We start from the raw sequence: 20000 nt of genomic DNA, 5'->3' as shown, positions 1-20000 counted from the left end.
AGTGACCATAAAGATAGGGGTGGCAGGTAACCTAGTGCTTACAGTTTTTTTTGATTGCTTAAGCACGATTTTCAAAACAGGGCCCGTGTTTTCAAAACACTACACACAATTAGCACAACCACACACCCAATTAGCAAAACACTACAGATCCTTTGCAAAATTAAACACTCTTGTAAAAACGATACACTTCTTTTTAAAAACCACACTTTGTTACCATATGAAACACACACGTTTCACATTACTATGCTCTGTTTGCACGAGTTACACTCTGCTGTGATAAACCTAAAACACTTTTAGCATTTCTACTTCCCTATGATTAGAGTAGGCTACTATCAACAAAGTACAAATATAATGTCAATTCACCAAACACTACACAAGACCAATGTTGCAGACTGAAGAAACTGGAGATTCATAATGGAGATTCATAATACTGTAACCAAACGTCACCTTACGTATTGTAAGATCAAATTTTTTTTTTTTTAAATAACTAGACATTGTCTCTTCGCCTAGCTGGATCTGGCCAGAGAATTTGATCAACATCGCAGGCAATGTTGTCATTAGCAAGACACCTTGGAAAGAAACGTCTTGAATGACGAATCCATCCTTGCATTGCTGCTACCTCCATCTGGTCACAGGCCTCCTCCATGGCTTGGATGAGGGGTACCTCAGCCTGGAGACGGAGATCATATACCTTCCACCAACATGCCGAGAAAAACTCTTCTATAGGGTTGAGGAATGGAGAGTATGGTGGAAGATATAGGACGGTGAAATGTGGATGTTGCTGAAACCAGATCTGAACCAGAGCAGAGAGGTGGAAAGACACATTGTCCCAGACAACAATGTATTGCATATGATCGATTTGATTTGCTGCTGTTATGTTGTGCAATTGGTCCAAGAATGTAAGTATGAGTGCTGTGTTGTAAGGGCCCATATGGGCATGGCGGTGGAGGACCCCATTCTGTGTAATGGCTGCACAGAGTGTTATATTACCCCCACGTTGCCCTGGGACATTGACTATAGCCCTGTGGCCAATGATGTTTCTTCCCCTCCTTCGTGTTCTCGTCAGGTTGAACCCAGCCTCATCTACGTAAATGAACTCATGCTGGATCTCCTCTCCATCCATTCGTAAAACTCTCAGAAAAACAGTGTCAGGCAAAATGGTGTAGTTCAGTGTAGATCTAGTATACATATTACAGTACAGTAAAAGATTAGGAGACAGTATGCAAGATCACACTGCTAAAGTGAATACATACCTCTGCATAATCATGCCGCAGTCGTTTCACCCTTTCAGAATTGCGCTCGAAAGGCACTCGATAAATTTACTTCATTTGAATATGTTTGTTTTTTTAGGATGCGTGTCAGTGTTGATGTTGAGACCTGATGGATGTCGTTGAAAAGGGCGTGGTTATTGACCATGTTAGCTTGGAGCTGCTTGAGTGTTATAGCATTGTTGGCCAAAACCATGTTTACTATCTCCCTCTCTTGCTGTTCTGTGAACATAGGAGGCCTTCCCCCTTGTCGTCCCTGACCCTCCATCCTATGTAGAAAAAAAACAGTATACAATAGTACAGTAATTTCACAGGAAAAGGTAACAGAAGTGCTGATAGTGCATAGAATACAGTACTGTAAGCAGTTACTGAAACCGTGCAGATGTTTTTGATATGATTATATTTTTACCTATTTTCCAGTCTAAATGTTCTCATCACACTTGCCACTGTATATTGGCTTAGATTTGGCTGTACTCGCAGTCCAGCCTCCCTCAGCAGTCCAGCCTCCCTCAGCGTCAGGCCGTGGTTGACAACGTGGTCAACCAGTGTTGCGCGGATCTCATTTGTCAGATTCGGTCCTCTTTGAGCACCTTCTTGTCTTCCTCTTCCTCCCCTTCCTCCTCCTCCTCCTCGTTCTCCTTGTTCTCCTCGTCCTCCTCTTACTCTTTCTCTGACTCTTTCCATTGTGCTTGAAGACCGATGAACTCACCTGCAGCTTTTTATAGTGCTTATACACCTGATTGGTGTGTCTACAATTAAGCAAACAAGTGTTTGCACACCTGATGACTGTGTTGAACCAATAGGTTGGACGGTGTGGTAATCTGACAGTCAGTGCTTTGGTATTGCAAGGATGTGACTTCATGATAGATGTTTGTATGTAATGTATGTTAAGTGTGTTTAGTGTTTTCAAATCACTGTGTGTAGAGTTTTGCAACAAGTGTGAGGTTGACAATGTGCTTATAGATGTGCAAATATGGGCTGATGTTTTGCTTCTTGAGTGTAAGGTTTTGCTAATAGTGTACTACTTTTAATTTTAGTGTGTGAGCAATCCAAAAAAACTGTAAGAGCTTTTGGCCAGTCACTGAAAGGTTGCGGGTTCAAATCCCCGATCAGAATACATAAAAAATCTGCCAATGTGCCCTTTAGCAAGGCACTTAATGCACATTTCTCCTGTAAGTTGCTTTTTATTTGTTTATTTTTATTTCCCCTTTATTTAATCAGGTAGGGCAGTTGAGAACAAGTTCTCATTTACAACTGCGACCTGGCCAAGATAAAGCAAAGCAGTGCGACAGAAACAACACTGAGTTACACATGGAATAAACAAAAGTACAGTCAATAACACAAAAATCTGTATACAGTGTGCGCAAATGAAGTACGGAGGTAAGGAAATAAATAGGCCAATAGTGGCAAAGTAATTACAATTTAGCAATTAACACTGGAGTGATAGATGTGCAGATGAGGATGTGCAAGTAGAAACACTGGTGTGCAAAAGAGCAGAAAACAAAAACAAATATTGGATGAGGTAGGTAGCTGGTTGGATGAGCTATTTACAGATGGGCTGTGTACAGCTGCAGCGATCGGTAAGCTGCTCTGAGAGCTGATGCTTAAAGTTAGTGAGGAAGATAAGTCTCCAACTTCAGTGATTTTTGCAATTCGTTCCAGTCACTGGCAGCAGAGAAATGGAAGGAAAGGCGGCCAAAGGAGGTGTTGGATTTGGGGATGACCAGTGAAATATACCTGCTGGAGCACGTGCTACGGGTGTGTGTTGCCATGGTGACCAGTGAGCTGCTTTGGATAAGAGTGTCTGCTAAATGACTAAAATGTAGATAGTAGGCAAGGCTTAACATGCCAAACATCTCTAATGTTACTGACAGTAGTTGGGAGCCTTAGAAGTTATGCTGCCATTGTGATGCCAGAAGGCTACTGAAGGGGTTTTATGGAGTGCTTGCTGTCTTCAGCCGTCTGTTGTGTCCGTATTTATCGAAGAACTGGTCTGTACTGGTAAACTTACATCACATCAGCCTTCTGCTGCTACAGGTACTGGTCTGTACTGGTAAACTTACATCACATCAGCCTTCTGCTGCTACAGGGACTGGTCTGTACTGGTAAAGTTACATCACATCAGCCTTCTGCTGCTACAGGGACTGGTCTGTACTGGTAAAGTTACATTACATCAGCCTTCTGCTGCTACAGGTACTGGTCTGTACTGGTAAACTTACATCACATCAGCCTTCTGCTGCCTAAGGGACTGGTCTGTACTGGTAAACTTACATCACATCAGCCTTCTGCTGCCTAAGGGACTGGTCTGTACTGGTAAAGTTACATCACATCAGCCTTCTGCTGCTACAGGCCTCTCCAGCGTGTGTCTGATGCTAAACCAACACTAGCTGCTAGCCGTTCACTAAAGCCTTTTGTTGTATGCACAGGGAATGCTGTACGCTGCTTACAGAGTTCAGTGATGTTCAGTGACTGTGTTTGTATTATAGGCCCTCTACAACATCTCATTATTGTATGAGAGAGCTCAATGTCATTGAAGAATCCATAGACTCTAACCACTTCTGGGACAATTGGAAAACACCAAACAAACAACAACACAAATAATTATCTATCCAAAATGGAGTTGTATGGGTAAACCACTTCTCCAATCTTTTTGACTCTATAACAATGAACATGAACAATGAACAAACAGCAAAAACATATACATGATCAAATACAAATCTTAGAATCAACTATTAAAGACTACCAGAACCCACTGGATTCTCCAATTACCTTGAATGAGCTACAAAATAAAAACTCTCCAACCCAAAAAGTCATGTGGTGTTGATGGTATATGCGCAATGAAATTATCAAATATACAGACAACAAATTCCAATTAGCTATACAAAAACTCTTTAACATCATCCTTACCTCTGGCATCTTCCCCAGTATTTGGAACCAAGGACTGATCACCCCAATCCACAAAAGTGGAGACAAATTTGACCCCAATAGCTACCGTGGGATATGCGTCAAAAGCAACCTTGGGAAAATCCTCTGCATTATCATTAACTGCAGACTCGTACATTTCCTCAGTGAAAACAATGTACTGAGCAAATGTCAAATTGGCTTTTTACCAAATTACCGTACAACAGACCACGTATGCACCCTGCACACCCCAATTGACAAAAAAACAAAACAAATTCAAAGTCTCATACTTTGTTTCTAGGTTAGACTACTGCAATGCTCTACTTTCCGGCTACCCGGATAAAGCACTAAATAAACTTCAGTTAGTGCTAAATACGGCTGCTAGAATCCTGACTAGATTGGTCCTGCCGAACATTCCTACACGTACGCTACAGTCACAAGACGCAGGCCTCCTAATTGTCCCTAGAATTTCGAAGCAAACTGCTGGAGGCAGGGCTTTCTCCTATAGAGCTCCATTTTTATGGAATGGTCTGCCTACCCATGTGAGAGATGCAAACTCAGTCTCAACCTTTAAGTCTTTACTGAAGACTCATCTCTTCAGTGGGTCGTATGATTGAGTGTAGTCTGGCCCAGGAGTGTGAAGGTGAACAGAAAGGCTCTGGAGCAACGAACCTCCCTTGCTGTCTCTGCCTGGCCGGTCCCCCTCTTTCCATTGGGATTCTCTGCCTCTAACCCTATTACAGGGGCTGAGTCACTGGCTTACTAGGGCTCTTTCATACTGTCCCTAGGAGGGGTGCGTCACTTGAGTGGGTTGAGTCACTGATGTGATCTTCCTGTCTGGGCTGGCGCCCCCCCCTTGGGTTGTGCCGTGGCGGATATCTTTGTGGGCTATACTCGGCCTTGTCTCAGGATGGTAAGTTGGTGGTTGAAGATATCCCTCTAGTGGTGTGGGGGCTGTGCTTTGGCAAAGTGGGTGGGGTTATATCCTTCCTGTTTGGCCCTGTCCAGGGGTGTCATCGGATGGGGCCACAGTGTCTCCTGACCCCTCCTGTCTCAGCCTCCAGTATTTATGCTGCAGTAGTTTATGTGTCGGGGGGCTAGGGTCAGTTTGTTATATCTGGAGTACTTATCCTGTCCTATCCGGTGTCCTGTGTGAATTTAAGTATGCTCTCTCTAATTCTCTCTTTCTCTCTTTCTTTCTCTCTCTCGGAGGACCTGAGCCCTAAGACCATGCCTCAGGACTACCTGACATGTTCACTCCTTGCTGTCCCCACTCCACCTCCAGTTTCAACTGTTCTGCCTGTGATTATTATTATTTGACCATGCTGGTCATTTATGAACATTTGAACATCTTGGCCATGTTCTGTCATAATCGCCACCCGTCACAGCCAGAAGAGGACTGGCCACCCCACATAGCCTGGTTCCTCTCTAGGTTTCTTCCTAGGTTTTGGGCTTTCTAGGGAGTTTTTCCTAGCCACCGTGCTTCTACACCTGCATTGCTTGCTGTTTGGGGTTTAAGGCTGGGTTTCTGTACAGCACTTTGAGATATCAGCTGATGTACAAAGGGCTATATAAATACATTTGATTTGATTTGATTTTGATTTGTTGATTTAAAAAAAGCCTTAGACTCAAATAGGCAAAAAACACACACATTTCTTCCCACATGGCCGTGGGGTGAGACAGGGATGCAGTTTAAGCCCCACCCTCTTCAACATATATATCAACAAATTGGCACGGGCACTAGAAAAGTCTGCAGTACCCAGCCTCACCCAATTAGAATCTGAAGTCAAATGTCTACTGTTTGCTGATGATCTGGTGCTTCTGTCACCAACCAAGGAGGGCCTACAGCAGCATCTAGATATTCTGCACAGATTCTGCCACACCTGGGCCCTGACAGTAAATCTCAGTAAGACCAAAATAATGGTGTTCCAAAAAAGGTCCAGTCGCCAGGACCACAGATACAAATTCCATCTAAACACCGTTGCCCTAGAGCACACAAAAAACTATACATACCTTGGCCTAAACATCAGTGCTGCAGGTAACTTCCACAAAGCTGTGAATGATCTGAGAGACAAGGCAAGAAGGGCATTCTATACCATCAAAAGGAACATAAAATTCAACATACCAATTAGGATCTGGCTAAAAATACTTGAATCAGTTAAAGAACCCATTGCCCTTTATGGTTGGGAGGTCTGGGGTCCGCTCATCAACCAAGAATTCACAAAATGGGACAAACACCAAATTGAGACTCTGCATGCAGAATTCTGTAAAAACATCCTCAGAGTACGATGTAGAACACCAAATAATGCATGCAGAGCAGAATTGGGCCGATACCCGCTAGTTATCAAAATCCAGAAAGGAGGTGTTCAGTTCTCCATCCACCTAAAAGGAAGCGATTCCCAAACCTTCCATAACAAAGCCATCACCTACCGAGAGATGAACCTGGAGAAGAGTCCACTAAGCAAGCTGGTCCTGGAACTCTGTACACAAACACAAACACACCCCACAGAGCCCCAGGACAGCAACACAATTATGAGAAAACAAAAAGATAATTACTTGACACATTGGAAAGAATTAACAAAAAAAAACAGAGCAGACTAGAATGCTATTTGGCCCTAAACAGAGAGTACACAGTGGCAGAATACCTGACCACTGTCACTGACCCAAACCGAAGGAAAGGTTTGACTATGTACAGACTCAGTGAGCATAGCCTTGCTATTGAGAAAGGCCACCGTAGGCAGACCTGGCTCTCAAGAGAAGACGGGCTATGTGCACACTGCCCACAAAATGAGGTGGAAACTGAGCTGCACTTCCTAACCTCCTGCCCAAATTATGACCATATTAGAGACACACATTTCCCTCAGATAACACAGATCCACAAAGAATTCAAAAACAAACCCGATTTTGATAAGCTCCCATTTCTACTTGGTGAAATACCACAGTGTGCCATCACAGCAGCAAGATTTTTGACCTGTTGCCACAAGAAAAGGGCAACCAGCGAAGAACAAACACCATTGTAAATACAACCCATATTTATGTTTATTTATTTTCCCTTTTGTACTTTAACCATTTGTACATCGTTACAACACTGTATATATACATAATAAGACATTTGTAATGTCTTTTTTTTTTTTGAACTTCTGTGAGTGTAATGTTTATTGTTCATTGTTATTATTTATTTCACTTTTGTATATTATCTACCTCACTTGCTTTGACAATGTTAACATGTGTTTCCCATGCCAATAAAGCCCCTTGAATTGAATTGAATAGATAGATAGATAGATAGATAGATAGATAGATAGACAGACAGACAGACAGACAGACAGACAGACAGACAGACAGACAGACAGACAGACAGACAGACAGACAGACAGACAGACAGACAGACAGACAGACAGACAGACAGACAGACAGACAGACAGACAGACAGACAGACAGACAGACAGACAGACAGACAGATAGATAGATAGATAGATAGATAGATAGATAGATAGATAGATAGATAGATAGATAGATAGATAGATAGATAGACAGATAAAAATCAAATCAAATCAAATCAAATTTTATTTGTCACATACACATGGTTAGCAGATGTTAATGCGAGTGTAGCGAAATGCTTGTGCTTCTAGTTCCGACAATGCAGTAATAACGAACAAGTAATCTAACTAACAATTCCAAAAAAACTACTGTCTTATACACAGTGTAAGGGGATAAAGAATATGTACATAAGGATATATGAATGAATGAGTGATGGTACAGAGCAGCATAGGCAAGATACAGTAGATGATATCGAGTACAGATAGATAGATAGATAGATAGATAGATAGATAGATAGATAGATAGATAGATAGATAGATAGATAGATAGATAGATAGATAGAAAGAAAGAAAGAAAGAAAGAGAGATAGAAAGAGAGATAGATAGATAGAAAGAGAGATAGAAAGAGAGATAGAAAGAGAGATAGAAAGAGAGAGAGTGAATCAGAACTTTGTTAGGGCCTGAGTATAATGGAACATCAAGTTGTGTGTAGGCGATGAGATGAGCTGTGCTGAGCGTCAGGATGCTAACATGCATCTATAAATAGTTAATGATGGACCCAGGAAGGTTTCATTAACCACTGTGTCTGCTAGAAAATCCCCCCATTCCCTGATGGAATCCACCTAAAGAAAGAGCACAGCGATTTTAAGACTGTTTACGTTAGCAACGCGCAGCTTTACTGTGTGGCCATTACATTTATGACTAAAGATATCACTGGAAAAATATCAGGTTAAAACAGGGTTTTATGAGACGATGAGTGATTTTGATGAGGGTTGCCCTCGGCCATGCAATTTATCATAGAACTACACTATCTATACTAAAGTATGTGGAAACCCTTTCAAATGAGTGGATTGGGCTATTTCAGCACCCCTTCAAATGAGTGGATTGGGCTATTTCAGCACCCCTTCAAATGAGTGGATTGGACTATTTCAGCACCCCTTCAAATGAGTGGATTGGACTATTTCAGCACCCCTTCAAATGAGTGGATTGAGTGGATTGGGCTATTTCAGCACCCCTTCAAATGAGTGGATTGGGGTATTTCAGCACCCCTTCAAATGAGTGCATTGAGCTATTTCAGCACCCCTTCAAATGAGTGGATTGGGCTATTTCAGCACCCCTTCAAATGAGTGGATTGGGCTATTTCAGCACCCCTTCAAATGAGTGGATTGGGCTATTTCAGCACCCCTTCAAATGAGTGGATTGGGCTATTTCAGCCACGCTCGATGCTGACAGGTGTATCAAATCCAGCACACAGCCATGCAATCTCCCTAAACAAACATTGGCAGTAAAATGGCTCAGCGACTTTCAACGTGGCACTGTCATAGGATGCCACCTTTCCAACAAGTCAGTTTGGTTAAATGGTTAAAGTACAAAAGTGAAAATAAATAAACATAAATATGAGTTGTATTTACAATGGTGTTTGTTCTTCACTGGTTAACCTTTTCTTGTGGCAACAGGTCACAAATTTTGCTGCTGTGATGGCACACTGTGGTATTTCACCCAGTAGATATGGGAGTTTATCAAAATCGGGTTTGTTTTTGAATTCTTTGTGGATCTGTGTAATCTGAGGGAAATGTGTGTCTCTAATATGGTCATAATTTGGGCAGGAGGTTAGGAAGTGCAGCTCAGTTTCCACCTCATTTTGATGGCAGTGTGCACATAGCCTGTCTTTTCTTGAGAGCCAGGTCTGACTACGGTGGCCTTTCTCAATAGCAAGGATATGCTCACTGAGTCTGTACATAGTCAAAGCTATCTTTAGGTTTGGGTCAGTCACAGTGGTCAGGTATTCTGCCACTGTGTACTCTCTGTTTAGGGCCAAATAGCATTCTAGTCTGCTCTGTTTTTTTGTTAATTCTTTCTAATGTGTCAAGTAATTATCTTTTTGTTTTCTCATGATTTGGTTGGGTCTAATTGTGTTGCTGTCCTGGGGCTCTGTGGGGTGGGGTGTGATTGTGTGTGAACAGAGCGCCAGGACCAACTTGCTTAGGGGACTCTTCACTGTAGGTGATGGCTTTGTTATGGAAGGTTTGGGAATCGCTTCCTTTTAGGTGGTTGTAGAATTTGACAGCTCTTTCTTGGATTTTGATCATTAGCGGGTATCGGCCTAATTCTGCTCTGCATGCATATTTGGTGTTCTACATTGTACACGGAGGATATTTTAGCAGAATTCTGCATGCAGAGTCTCAATTTGGTGTTTGTCCCATTTTGTGAATTCTTGGTTGGGTGAGCGGACCCCAGACCTCATAACCATAAAGGGCAATGGCTTCTATAACTGATTCAAGTATTTTTACCTCTCTCTCTCCTTCCTTCCTTCCTTCCTTCCTTCCTTCCTTCCTTCCTTCCTTCCTTCCTTCCTTCCTTCCTTCCTTCCTTCCTTCCTTCCTTCCTTCCTTCCTTCCTTCCTTCCTTCCTTCCTTCCTTCCTTCCTTCTATCTATCTATCTATCTATCTATCTATCTATCTATCTATCTATCTATCTATCTATCTATCTATCTATCTATCTATCTATCTATCTATCTATCTATCTATCTATCTATCTATCTATCTATCTATCTATCTATCTATCTATCTATCTATCTATCTATCTATCTATCTATCTATCTATCTATCTATCTATCTATCTATCTATCTATCTATCTATCTATCTATCATCATCATCATCATCATCATCATCATCATCATCTATCTATCTATCTATCTATCTCTCTATCTATCTCTCTCTCTCTCTCTCTCTCTCTCTCTCTCTCTCTCTCTCTCTCTCTCTCTCTCTCTCTCTCTCTCTCTCTCTGTCTCTGTCTCTAATGAGATGTTGTAGAGGGCCTATAATACAAACACAGTCACTGAACATCACTGAACTCTGTAAGCAGCGTACAGCATTCCCTGTGCATACAACAAAAGGCTTTAGTGAATGGCTAGCAGCTAGTGTTGGTTTAGCATCAGACACACGCTGGAGAGGCCTGTAGCAGCAGAAGGCTGATGTGATGTAACTTTACCAGTACAGACCAGTCCCTGTAGCAGCAGAAGGCTGATGTGATGTAACTTTACCAGTACAGACCAGTACCTGTAGCAGCAGAAGGCTGATGTAATGTAACTTTACCAGTACAGACCAGTCCCTGTAGCAGCAGAAGGCTGATGTAATGTAAGTTTACCAGTACAGACCAGTCCCTGTAGCAGCAGAAGGCTGATGTGATGTAAGTTTACCAGTACAGACCAGTCCCTGTAGCAGCAGAAGGCTGATGTGATGTAAGTTTACCAGTACAGACCAGTACCTGTAGCAGCAGAAGGCTGATGTGATGTAAGTTTACCAGTACAGACCAGTACCTGTAGCAGCAGAAGGCTGATGTGATGTAAGTTTACCAGTACAGACCAGTCCCTGTATCAGCAGAAGGCTGATGTGATGTAAGTTTACCAGTACAGACCAGTTCTTCGATAAATACGGACACAACAGACGGCTGAAGACAGCAAGCACTCCATAAAACCCCTTCAGTAGCCTTCTGGCATCACAATGGCAGCATAACTTCTAAGGCTCCCAACTACTGTCAGTAACATTAGAGATGTTTGGCATGTTAAGCCTTGCCTACTATCTACATTTTAGTCATTTAGCAGACACTCTTATCCAAAGCAGCTTACATGAGACATTTGCGTTAAGTGCCTTGTTAAAGTGCACATTGGCAGATTTTTCACGTATTCTGATCACGGATTTGAACCAGCAACCTCTCCCCTACCCTACCCCTCGCCTTCCTCCTCATCAGGGGTCATGTTACAGGTCAGCTCTTTGCCTTTTGGGTCTCTGGGTAATCTGGGTTAGAGATAATACCTAGCCATACCTTGCCCTAGGCCATGCAGTTTATCATAGATCTCCATCTCCTTGTTTCAGCTGTGTGCTTACTGTTTTTAACAGATATTTGTGTATTGCATTGGAGACTCTGTCACTACTAAGTCCGTATTGATGTGTATACAGATGTAGGATCTTCATTTGAGCCAGTTTGCTACAGCAGGAAAATAATCCTGCAGCAACAGGAAATGTGAATTATTACGTGGATTAAAATTAATTCATTTTTTTTGTAGGGATTGATACATTTTTTGTTAGGAAAAATCCAGTCTGAGATTTTAAAGTAGAAATTACAAACTTTAGAAGCATTTTTAAACCTTGAATACACTACTAGCTTGCATTTCCTGCTGTGCATGAACATTTTTAGCAACACAAGAGTGATCAAATTAAGATCCTACTTCTGTATGGCTGATAACAGTATATTAATTGCATACTGTACTCCCAAACGCAACTTCTGCCAGGCAGTCATTGTAAATAATAATTTGTTCTTCATTGAGTTGCCTGTTAATTTAAAATAAAGGTTAAATTAAAATTAAATTAAACTTCTAAGCGTGCAATGTGAGGTTGGTTCACCCTGCAGAGCGCAGACTGTGGTTACAGTGAGCACACAGCAAGCATGATGTCATAGTAGAAGTGTTCATGGCAGAGGTTGTCATGGCATTGGTATCCTGTGGTTGTGGTCTGGTTGTGGTCAGTCAGAAACATAAGGAAGAGACATTATCCTTGAGGTGGACGGTCTGTTCTGATAGGTCACTATCATTCCTAGAAGGATGAGCTATCATTCACTATCCTGTCTGTATGTCTATTTCTGTCTCTCTATCTCCGCTCCTCTTTCTCTTGCTCTCGCTCTCTCTCTCTCTCTCTCTCTCTCTCAAATTCAAGCTGCTTCTTATGCATGAAAAACCAACTATTACCAAAGCAATAATGTATACAATATACATTGTAATAAAATAATACATCTCTCTCTCTCTCGCTCTCTCTCTCCTATGTTCTTATGGTTCTCTTGTTCTGCCGTCGTTACAGTCATTATCCCTGAGGAGGTTATGTATGGTACAGGTCCAGCTCATCCCTCTAGGCACTGTGCTATACATAGTGACCTCTCCTTCCTTCGTTGTTGTTGCTTTATTAGGTTCTGGGTTTGATGGCCACAGTGTGTCTAGTTTGGAACGTGGCCCGTGGTGTTTGAGAAACCCAGGGGGAAATTAAAGGACATAAATCTAAATAAATAGATTTAGTAAATGAGGTGGAGTCTGTTTGTCCTGGAGACCGTACCTCATGGGTTTGGAACCGGTCTACCAGGGTAGGGGGGTGGAGGGGAGACGGACCAAGGGGGCAAAACAACATTTTATTTGCAGTGTCATTGGGTTTTTAGTAGATTAAGAGTTTAGGAATGACTGGTAAATGTATGATGAGTTGTTTAACGTTCAGGGGTTTGTCCTGCGTTGGATTGGATTAGTATTGTATCAGATAGACAGAGAAAGAGAGACAGACAAATAAATGGGAGGACGGAGGGACAGACAGACAGACAGACAGACAGACAGACATACAGACAGACAGACAGAGTGAGAGGGCTACAACAGGGACACAGCAGGGTCTTAATAGACTTCAAAGACTGTGTTGCTCTCTGCCTGCCTGCCTGCCTGCCTGCCTGCCTGCCTGCCTGCCTGCCTGCCTGCCTGCCTGCCTGCCTGTTAGCTGGTTGACATTTAAATACATTCATAGAAGGACAAACCTTCATGATTTGACTAATCTGTTGCTGTCACAACGCCTGGAGTGGTGGGTGCGGAGGATCGGTGGCAGCCAGTAGACCGGCGACGACGACCACAGAGCGCCGCCTGAACAGGCAGGGGAGCCACCTTCTGTGGGAGTCGTGACAGTTGCAGTATAAAAACTATGGTCAAAAACTGCAGGTGGATGCCTGAGATGCCCCATTTCAACATCAGAGTTGCTTAGAGTAGAATAAAATAGACTAGGATGGAGTAGAGTAGAATACAATAGACTGGGATAGAGTAGAGTAGAATATAGTAGAATATAATAGACTAGGATAGAGTAGAGTAGAATATAGTAGACTAGGATAGAGTAGAGTAGAATATAATAGACTGGGATAGAGTAGAGTAGAATATAGTAGAATATAATAGACTAGGATAGAGTAGAGTAGAATATAATAGACTAGGATAGAGTAGAGTAGAATATAATAGACTGGGATAGAGTAGAGTAGAATATAGTAGAATATAATAGACTAGGATAGAGTAGAGTAGAATATAATAGACTAGGATAGAGTATAGTAGAATATAGTAGAATATAATAGACTAGGATAGAGTAGAGTAGAATATAGTAGAATATAATGGACTAGGATAGAGTAGAGTAGAATATAGTAGAATATAATGGACTAGGATAGAGTAGAGTAGAACATAATAGACTGGGATAGAGTAGAGTAGAATATAGTAGAATATAATAGACTGGGATAGAGTAGAGTAGAATATAGTAGAATATAATAGACTAGGATAGAGTAGAATATAATAGACTAGGATAGAGTAGAGTCGAATATAGTAGAATATAATAGACTAGAGTAGAATATAATAGACTAGGATAAAGTAGAGTCGAATATAGTAGAATATAATAGACTATGTTAGAGTAGAGTAGAATATAATAGACTAGGATAGAGTAGAGTAGAAAATAATAGACTAGGATAGAGTAGAGTAGAATATAATAGACTAGGATAGAGTAGAGTAGAATATAATAGACTAGGATAGATTAGAGTAGAATATAATAGACTGGGATAGAGTAGAGTAGAATATAATAGACTGGGATAGAGTAGAGTAGAATATAGTAGAATATAATAGACTAGGATAGAGTAGAGTAGAATATAGTAGAATATAATAGACTAGGATAGAGTAGAGTAGAATATAGTAGAATATAATAGACTAGGATAGAGTAGAGTAGAATATAATAGACTAGGATAGAGTAGAGTAGTAGAATATAATAGACTAGGATAGAGTAGAGTAGAGTAGAATATAATAGACTAGGATAGAGTAGAGTAGAATATAATAGACTAGGATAGAGTAGAGTAGAATATAGTAGAATATAATGGACTAGGATAGAGTAGAGTAGAACATATAGACTAGGATAGAGTAGAGTATAGTAAAATAGACTAGGATAGAGTATAGTAGAATATAATAGACTAGGATAGAGTATAGTAAAATAGACTAGGATAGAGTAGAGTAGAATATAGTAGAATAGAATAGAACTAGAGAGAGCCTGACAGAAGAATCATGTCTCATGTTTTTTTCTCTCTTCTTTTTCTCCCTCAGGTACGACATCTGCACTTACAAGAACAAACCCTGTGGGACTCTAGGTGAGTGGCAATGCTCTCTGTTCTGTTATTTTCTCTTTTCTCTGCTCTCTGTTCTGTTATTTTCTCTGCTCTCTGTTCTGTTCTTTTCTCTGCTCTCGGTTCTGTTCTTTTCTCTGCTCTCTGTTCTGTTCTTTTCTCTGCTCTCGGTTCTGTTCTTTTCTCTGCTCTCTGCTCTCTGCTCTCTGTTCTGTTCTTTTCTCTGCTCTCTGTTCTGTTCTTTTATCTGTTCTCTGATCTCTGCTCTCTGTTCTGTTCTTTTCTCTGCTCTCTGTTCTATTCTTTTCTCTGTTCTCTGCTCTCTGTTCTTTGCTCTGTTCTTTTCTCTGTTCTCTGCTCTCTGCTCTCTGTTCTGTTCTTTTCTCTGCTCTCTGTTCTGTTATTTTCTCTGTTCTCTGCTCTCTGTTCTGTTCTTTTCTCTGCTCTCTGTTCTGTCCTTTTCTCTGTTCTCTGCTCTCTGCTCTCTGTTCTGTTATTTTCTCTGCTCTGTGTTCTGTACTTTTCTCTTCTCTCTGTTCTGTTATTTTCTCTTCTCTCTGTTCTCTGTTCTGTTCTTTTCTGTTCTCTGTTCTGTCTCTGTTTCTGTTCTGTTATTTTCTCTGCTCTCTGTTATGTTCTGTTCTGTTCTCTGTTCTGTTCTTTTCTCTGCTCTCTGCTCTCTGTTCTGTTCTTTTCTCTGCTCTCTGTTCTGTTCTTTTCTCTTCTCTCTGCTCTCTGTTCTGTTCTTTTCTCTTCTCTCTTTTCTCTGCTCTCTGTTATGTTCTGTTCTCTCTGTTCTGTTCTTTTCTCTGCTCTCTGGTCTCTGTTCTTTTCTCTGCTCTCTGTTCTGTTCTTTTCTCTGTTCTCTGTTCTCTGTTCTCTGCTCTCTGTTCTGTTCTTTTCTCTGCTCTATTTTATCTGTTCTGTTCTTTTCTCTGTTCTCTGCTTTCTGTTCTCTGCTCTCTTCTGTTCTTTTCTCTGTTCTCTGTCTCTGTTCTGTTATTTTCTCTGTTCTCTGCTCTCTGTTCTGTTCTTTTCTCTGTTCTTTTCTCTGTTCTGTTATTTTCTCTTTTCTCTGCTCTCTGTTCTGTTATTTTCTCTGCTCTCTGTTCTCTGTTCTGTTATTTTCTCTGCTCTCTGTTCTGTTCTTTTCTCTGCTCTGTTCTGTTCTTTTTCTCTGCTCTCTGCTCTCTGTTCTGTTCTTTTCTCTGCTCTCGGTTCTGTTCTTTTCTCTGCTCTCTGCTTCTGCTCTCTGTTTGTTCTTTTCTCTGCTCTCTGTTCTGTTCTTTTATCTGTTCTCTGATCTCTGCTCTCTGTTCTGTTCTTTTCTCTGCTCTCTGTTCTATTCTTTTCTCTGTTCTCTGCTCTCTGTTCTTTTCTGTTCTTTTCTCTGTTCTCTGCTCTCTGCTCTCTGTTCTGTTCTTTTCTCTGCTCTCTGTTCTGTTATTTTCTCTGTTCTCTGCTCTCTGTTCTGTTCTTTTCTCTGCTCTCTGTTCTGTCCTTTTCTCTGTTCTCTGCTCTCTGCTCTCTGTTCTGTTATTTTCTCTGCTCTGTGTTCTGTACTTTTCTCTTCTCTCTGTTCTGTTATTTTCTCTTCTCTCTGTTCTCTGTTCTGTTCTTTTCTGTTCTCTGTTCTGTTCTTTTCTCTTCTCTCTGTTCTCTGTTCTGTTATTTTCTCTGCTCTCTGTTATGTTCTGTTCTGTTCTCTGTTCTGTTCTTTTCTCTGCTCTCTGCTCTCTGTTCTGTTCTTTTCTCTGCTCTCTGTTCTGTTCTTTTCTCTTCTCTCTGCTCTCTGTTCTGTTCTTTTCTCTTCTCTCTTTTCTCTGCTCTCTGTTATGTTCTGTTCTCTCTGTTCTGTTCTTTTCTCTGCTCTCTGTTCTGTCCTTTTCTCTGTTCTCTGCTCTCTGTTCTGTTCTTTTCTCTGCTCTCTGTTCTGTCCTTCTTTCTGTTCTCTGCTCTCTGCTCTATGTTCTGTTCTTTTCTCTGCTCTATTTTATCTGTTCTGTTCTTTTCTCTGTTCTCTGCTTTCTGTTCTCTGCTCTCTTCTGTTCTTTTCTCTGTTCTCTGATCTCTGTTCTGTTATTTTCTCTGTTCTCTGCTCTCTGTTCTGTTCTTTTCTCTGTTCTTTTCTCTGTTCTCTGTTCTGTTCTTTTCTCTGTTCTCTGCTCTCTGTTCTGTTCTTTTCTCTGTTCTTTTCTCTGTTCTCTGTTCTGTTCTTTTCTCTGTTCTCTGCTCTTTGTTCTGTTATTTTCTCTGCTCTCTGCTCTCTGTTCCGTTCTTTTCTCTGTTCTCTGTTCTGTTCTTTTCTCTGTTCTCTGCTCTCTGTTCTCTGTTATGTTTTTTTCTCTGTTCTCTGTTCTGTTCTTTTCTCTGTTCTCTGCTCTTTGTTCTGTTATTTTCTCTGCTCTCTGCTCTCTGTTCCGTTCTTTTCTCTGTTCTCTGTTCTGTTCTTTTCTCTGTTCTCTGCTCTCTGTTCTCTGTTCTTTTCTCTGCTCTCTGTTCTGTTCTTTTCTCTGTTCTCTGTTCTGTTCTGGTCTCTGTTCTGTTCTTTTCTCTGTTCTCTGTTCTGATCTTTTCTCTGCTCTCTGCTCTCTGTTCTGTTCTCTGTTCTCTGTTCTCTTATCTCTTCTCCGTTCTCGGCTCTCTGCTCTCTGTTCTGTGGCCTGGAGGCAAGGAAAGACAGGTCAGAGAGACCAGGTGGCGTTTACTGTCGTCGGGGCGGGTACAGACGGGGTTAGGTCCATGCAGGGCAGGGCACAGGCGTGGTAACCTCCAAGTGCACTTGACTGTGTCCTTCTACCAATATAGCTCAAATAATGTGGATATTTATAAGTTCATATGGCGTGTTTTTCTCCTGCTACAGTACTTTAAGGACACAGGTTTCCAGTCATTTTTGCCAGGGGTTTGGTTTGACATGTTGTGTCTCCACTGTGACAGAAACTGTGGCAAACTTAAATTACAAACTTGTTAAGCTTCTGTAACCAAGCTCAGGAAGGCAAGGGGGAGAAAAAACAGAAAGATAGAGGGACATATAGAAAGTGAAGGATGAAATTCAGAGATAACAAGAGAGAGAGAAAGAGAGCGTTGTGGTGGAGAAAGGATGGCAGGGAGTGTCAGCATCCCCCCTCCTCCTTGCCTCCCTCCCTCTGATGGTGTAGAGCCCCTGCAGGCTCCACAGTATATCTTGGAGGTAATATTGGGACTCTGGGGGGGTTTGACAGATTGACCGCATTCGTCACATTCCCCCCGTCGCTTTAATTGCACCAGCATCTGCTTGGCTTCCTCGTTCTCTCTCACTCACTTCTTCTCACTCACTTTTCCTCTGTTTCTCCTCTCCTCCTCCTTCTCTCCCTCTCTATTTCTTCTCCCGTCTCAACCCCGTTCCCCTCACCCTTTTCCCCATATCCTCTCCTCCTTCCCCTCTCCCTCTCCCTCTCCATTTCTTCTCCCGTCTCAACCCCGTTCCCCTCACCCTTTTCCCCATATCCTCTCCTCCTTCCCCTCTCCCTCTCCATTTGTCCTCCCTTTTCAACACCCTCCTCTTCTCTTCTCCTCCTCCATTCTGTCCCTCTCAACCCTTCTCCCCCCTCTCCCCTACTCATCTTCTTCCCTCCTCACCCTATCATTAGGGGTCATGCTACAGGTCAGCTCTTTTCCCCTTGGGTCTCTGGGTAATCTGAGTTGGAGATAATACCTAACCAACCCCACTTCTGAGTGTTATGTGAAACCCTTCCCAGTAACCTGTAGATGGAATCTCTTCTCTTTCTATCTGACCTGTTACCCTCTGGGGGAAGAACAGAGACACCTGGATGGCTCTACTCTCCAACCTCACTCACACACACACACAAAACATGTAGAACTCTATATGCTTGCTTTTTGACAAAGCTAAAAATAACATGCATTTCATCTTATCTTGCATAAGATGAAATGCACATACTACAGTGACACGCCAACACACAAGCGCACACGCACAGACAGGCAATTGTATAGCTTTACTCAGCGTTCTTTCACTCTTCTGCTTCTCTCTCCAAAAGAGCTCTTTCTCAAATATAAAGAATATGCCTATTGCTTTCTCTTTGGAACTCTATATTTTTTAGGGGGGTGGGGATGTTTTCTTAAATTCAATATCCTGCATCACTAGGTGGTCCCTTGTTACTTGAAGTGAAATGTATAAATCCAAGCCTGTCTAGACATTTTCCAGCTCTGACTTTAGGTTGAAAAAAGTTCATGTCTAGCCAGTTGATGCTGAAGTCAGGTCCTGCTGGTGAGTCTAGCAGCAGCAGCAGCATGAACTGAGGCTGTGTCCCAAATCACACCCTATTTCTTATGTAGTGCACTACATTTTTCCAGAGCCCTGAGAGAAGAAGTTCACTCTCAAAGCTCTTAGCCAACGTCCCAAATAGCACCCTATTTCCAATATGGGCCCTGGTCAAAAGTAGTGCACTATAAATGGAATAAGGTGCAGCCTGAGAAGTTTAGAGTTGCCTTCTTCTCTCTCTCGCTCTCTCGCTCTCTCTCTACCTCTCTCTCTCTCTCTCGCTCTCTCTCTACCTCACTCTCTACCTCTCTCTCTCTCTCTCTACCTCGCTCTCTCTCCCTCTACCCCTCTCTCTACCTCTCTCTCTACCTCTCTCTCTCTCTCTCTCTACCTCTCTCTCTCTCTCCTCTCTCTCTACCTCTCTCTCTCACTACCTCTATCTCTCTCGCTCTCTCTCTCTCTACCTCTCTCTCGCTCTCTCTCTCTCTCTCTCTCTCTCTCTCTCTCTCTCTCTCTCTCTCTCTACTCTCTCTCTCTCTCTCTCTCTACCCTGTCTCTCTCTCTCTCTCTCGCTCTCTCTCTCTCTCTCTCTCTACCTCTCTCTCTCTCTCTCTCTCTCTCTCTCCTACTCTCTCTACCTCTCTCTCTCTCTCTCTCTCTCTCTCTACCTCTCTCTACCTCTCACTCTACCTCTCTCTCTCTCTACCTCTCTCTCTCTCTACCTCTCTCTCTCTCTCTCTACCTCTCTCTCCTCTCTCTCTCTCTCCTACTCTCTCTACCTCTCTCTCTCTCTCTCTCTCTCTCTCTCTCTACCTCTCACTCTACCTCTCTCTCTCTCTACCTCTCTCTCTCTCAATTCAATTCAATTCAAGGG

The 20000-nt window shown here is 42.1% G+C and overlaps 1 protein-coding gene across 1 annotated transcript in view; it reads left to right on the top strand.

Annotated features, from left to right (window-relative positions):
- Positions 1–20000, top strand: part of LOC112257258 (A disintegrin and metalloproteinase with thrombospondin motifs 6-like) — a 142074-nt gene that overhangs the window by 28407 nt on the left and 93667 nt on the right. Inside the window, exon 8 of the mRNA XM_042326608.1 lies at positions 14849–14892. Coding sequence (XP_042182542.1) covers positions 14849–14892 — 44 coding nt within the window. The remainder of the gene's footprint in view (positions 1–14848; positions 14893–20000) is intronic.

This window comes from Oncorhynchus tshawytscha, linkage group LG09 (assembly GCF_018296145.1).
Source record: "Oncorhynchus tshawytscha isolate Ot180627B linkage group LG09, Otsh_v2.0, whole genome shotgun sequence".
NCBI lineage: Eukaryota > Metazoa > Chordata > Actinopteri > Salmoniformes > Salmonidae > Oncorhynchus > Oncorhynchus tshawytscha.
Note: the sequence above shows the minus strand (reverse complement) of the source record. Positions and strands in the feature narration are given on the sequence as shown.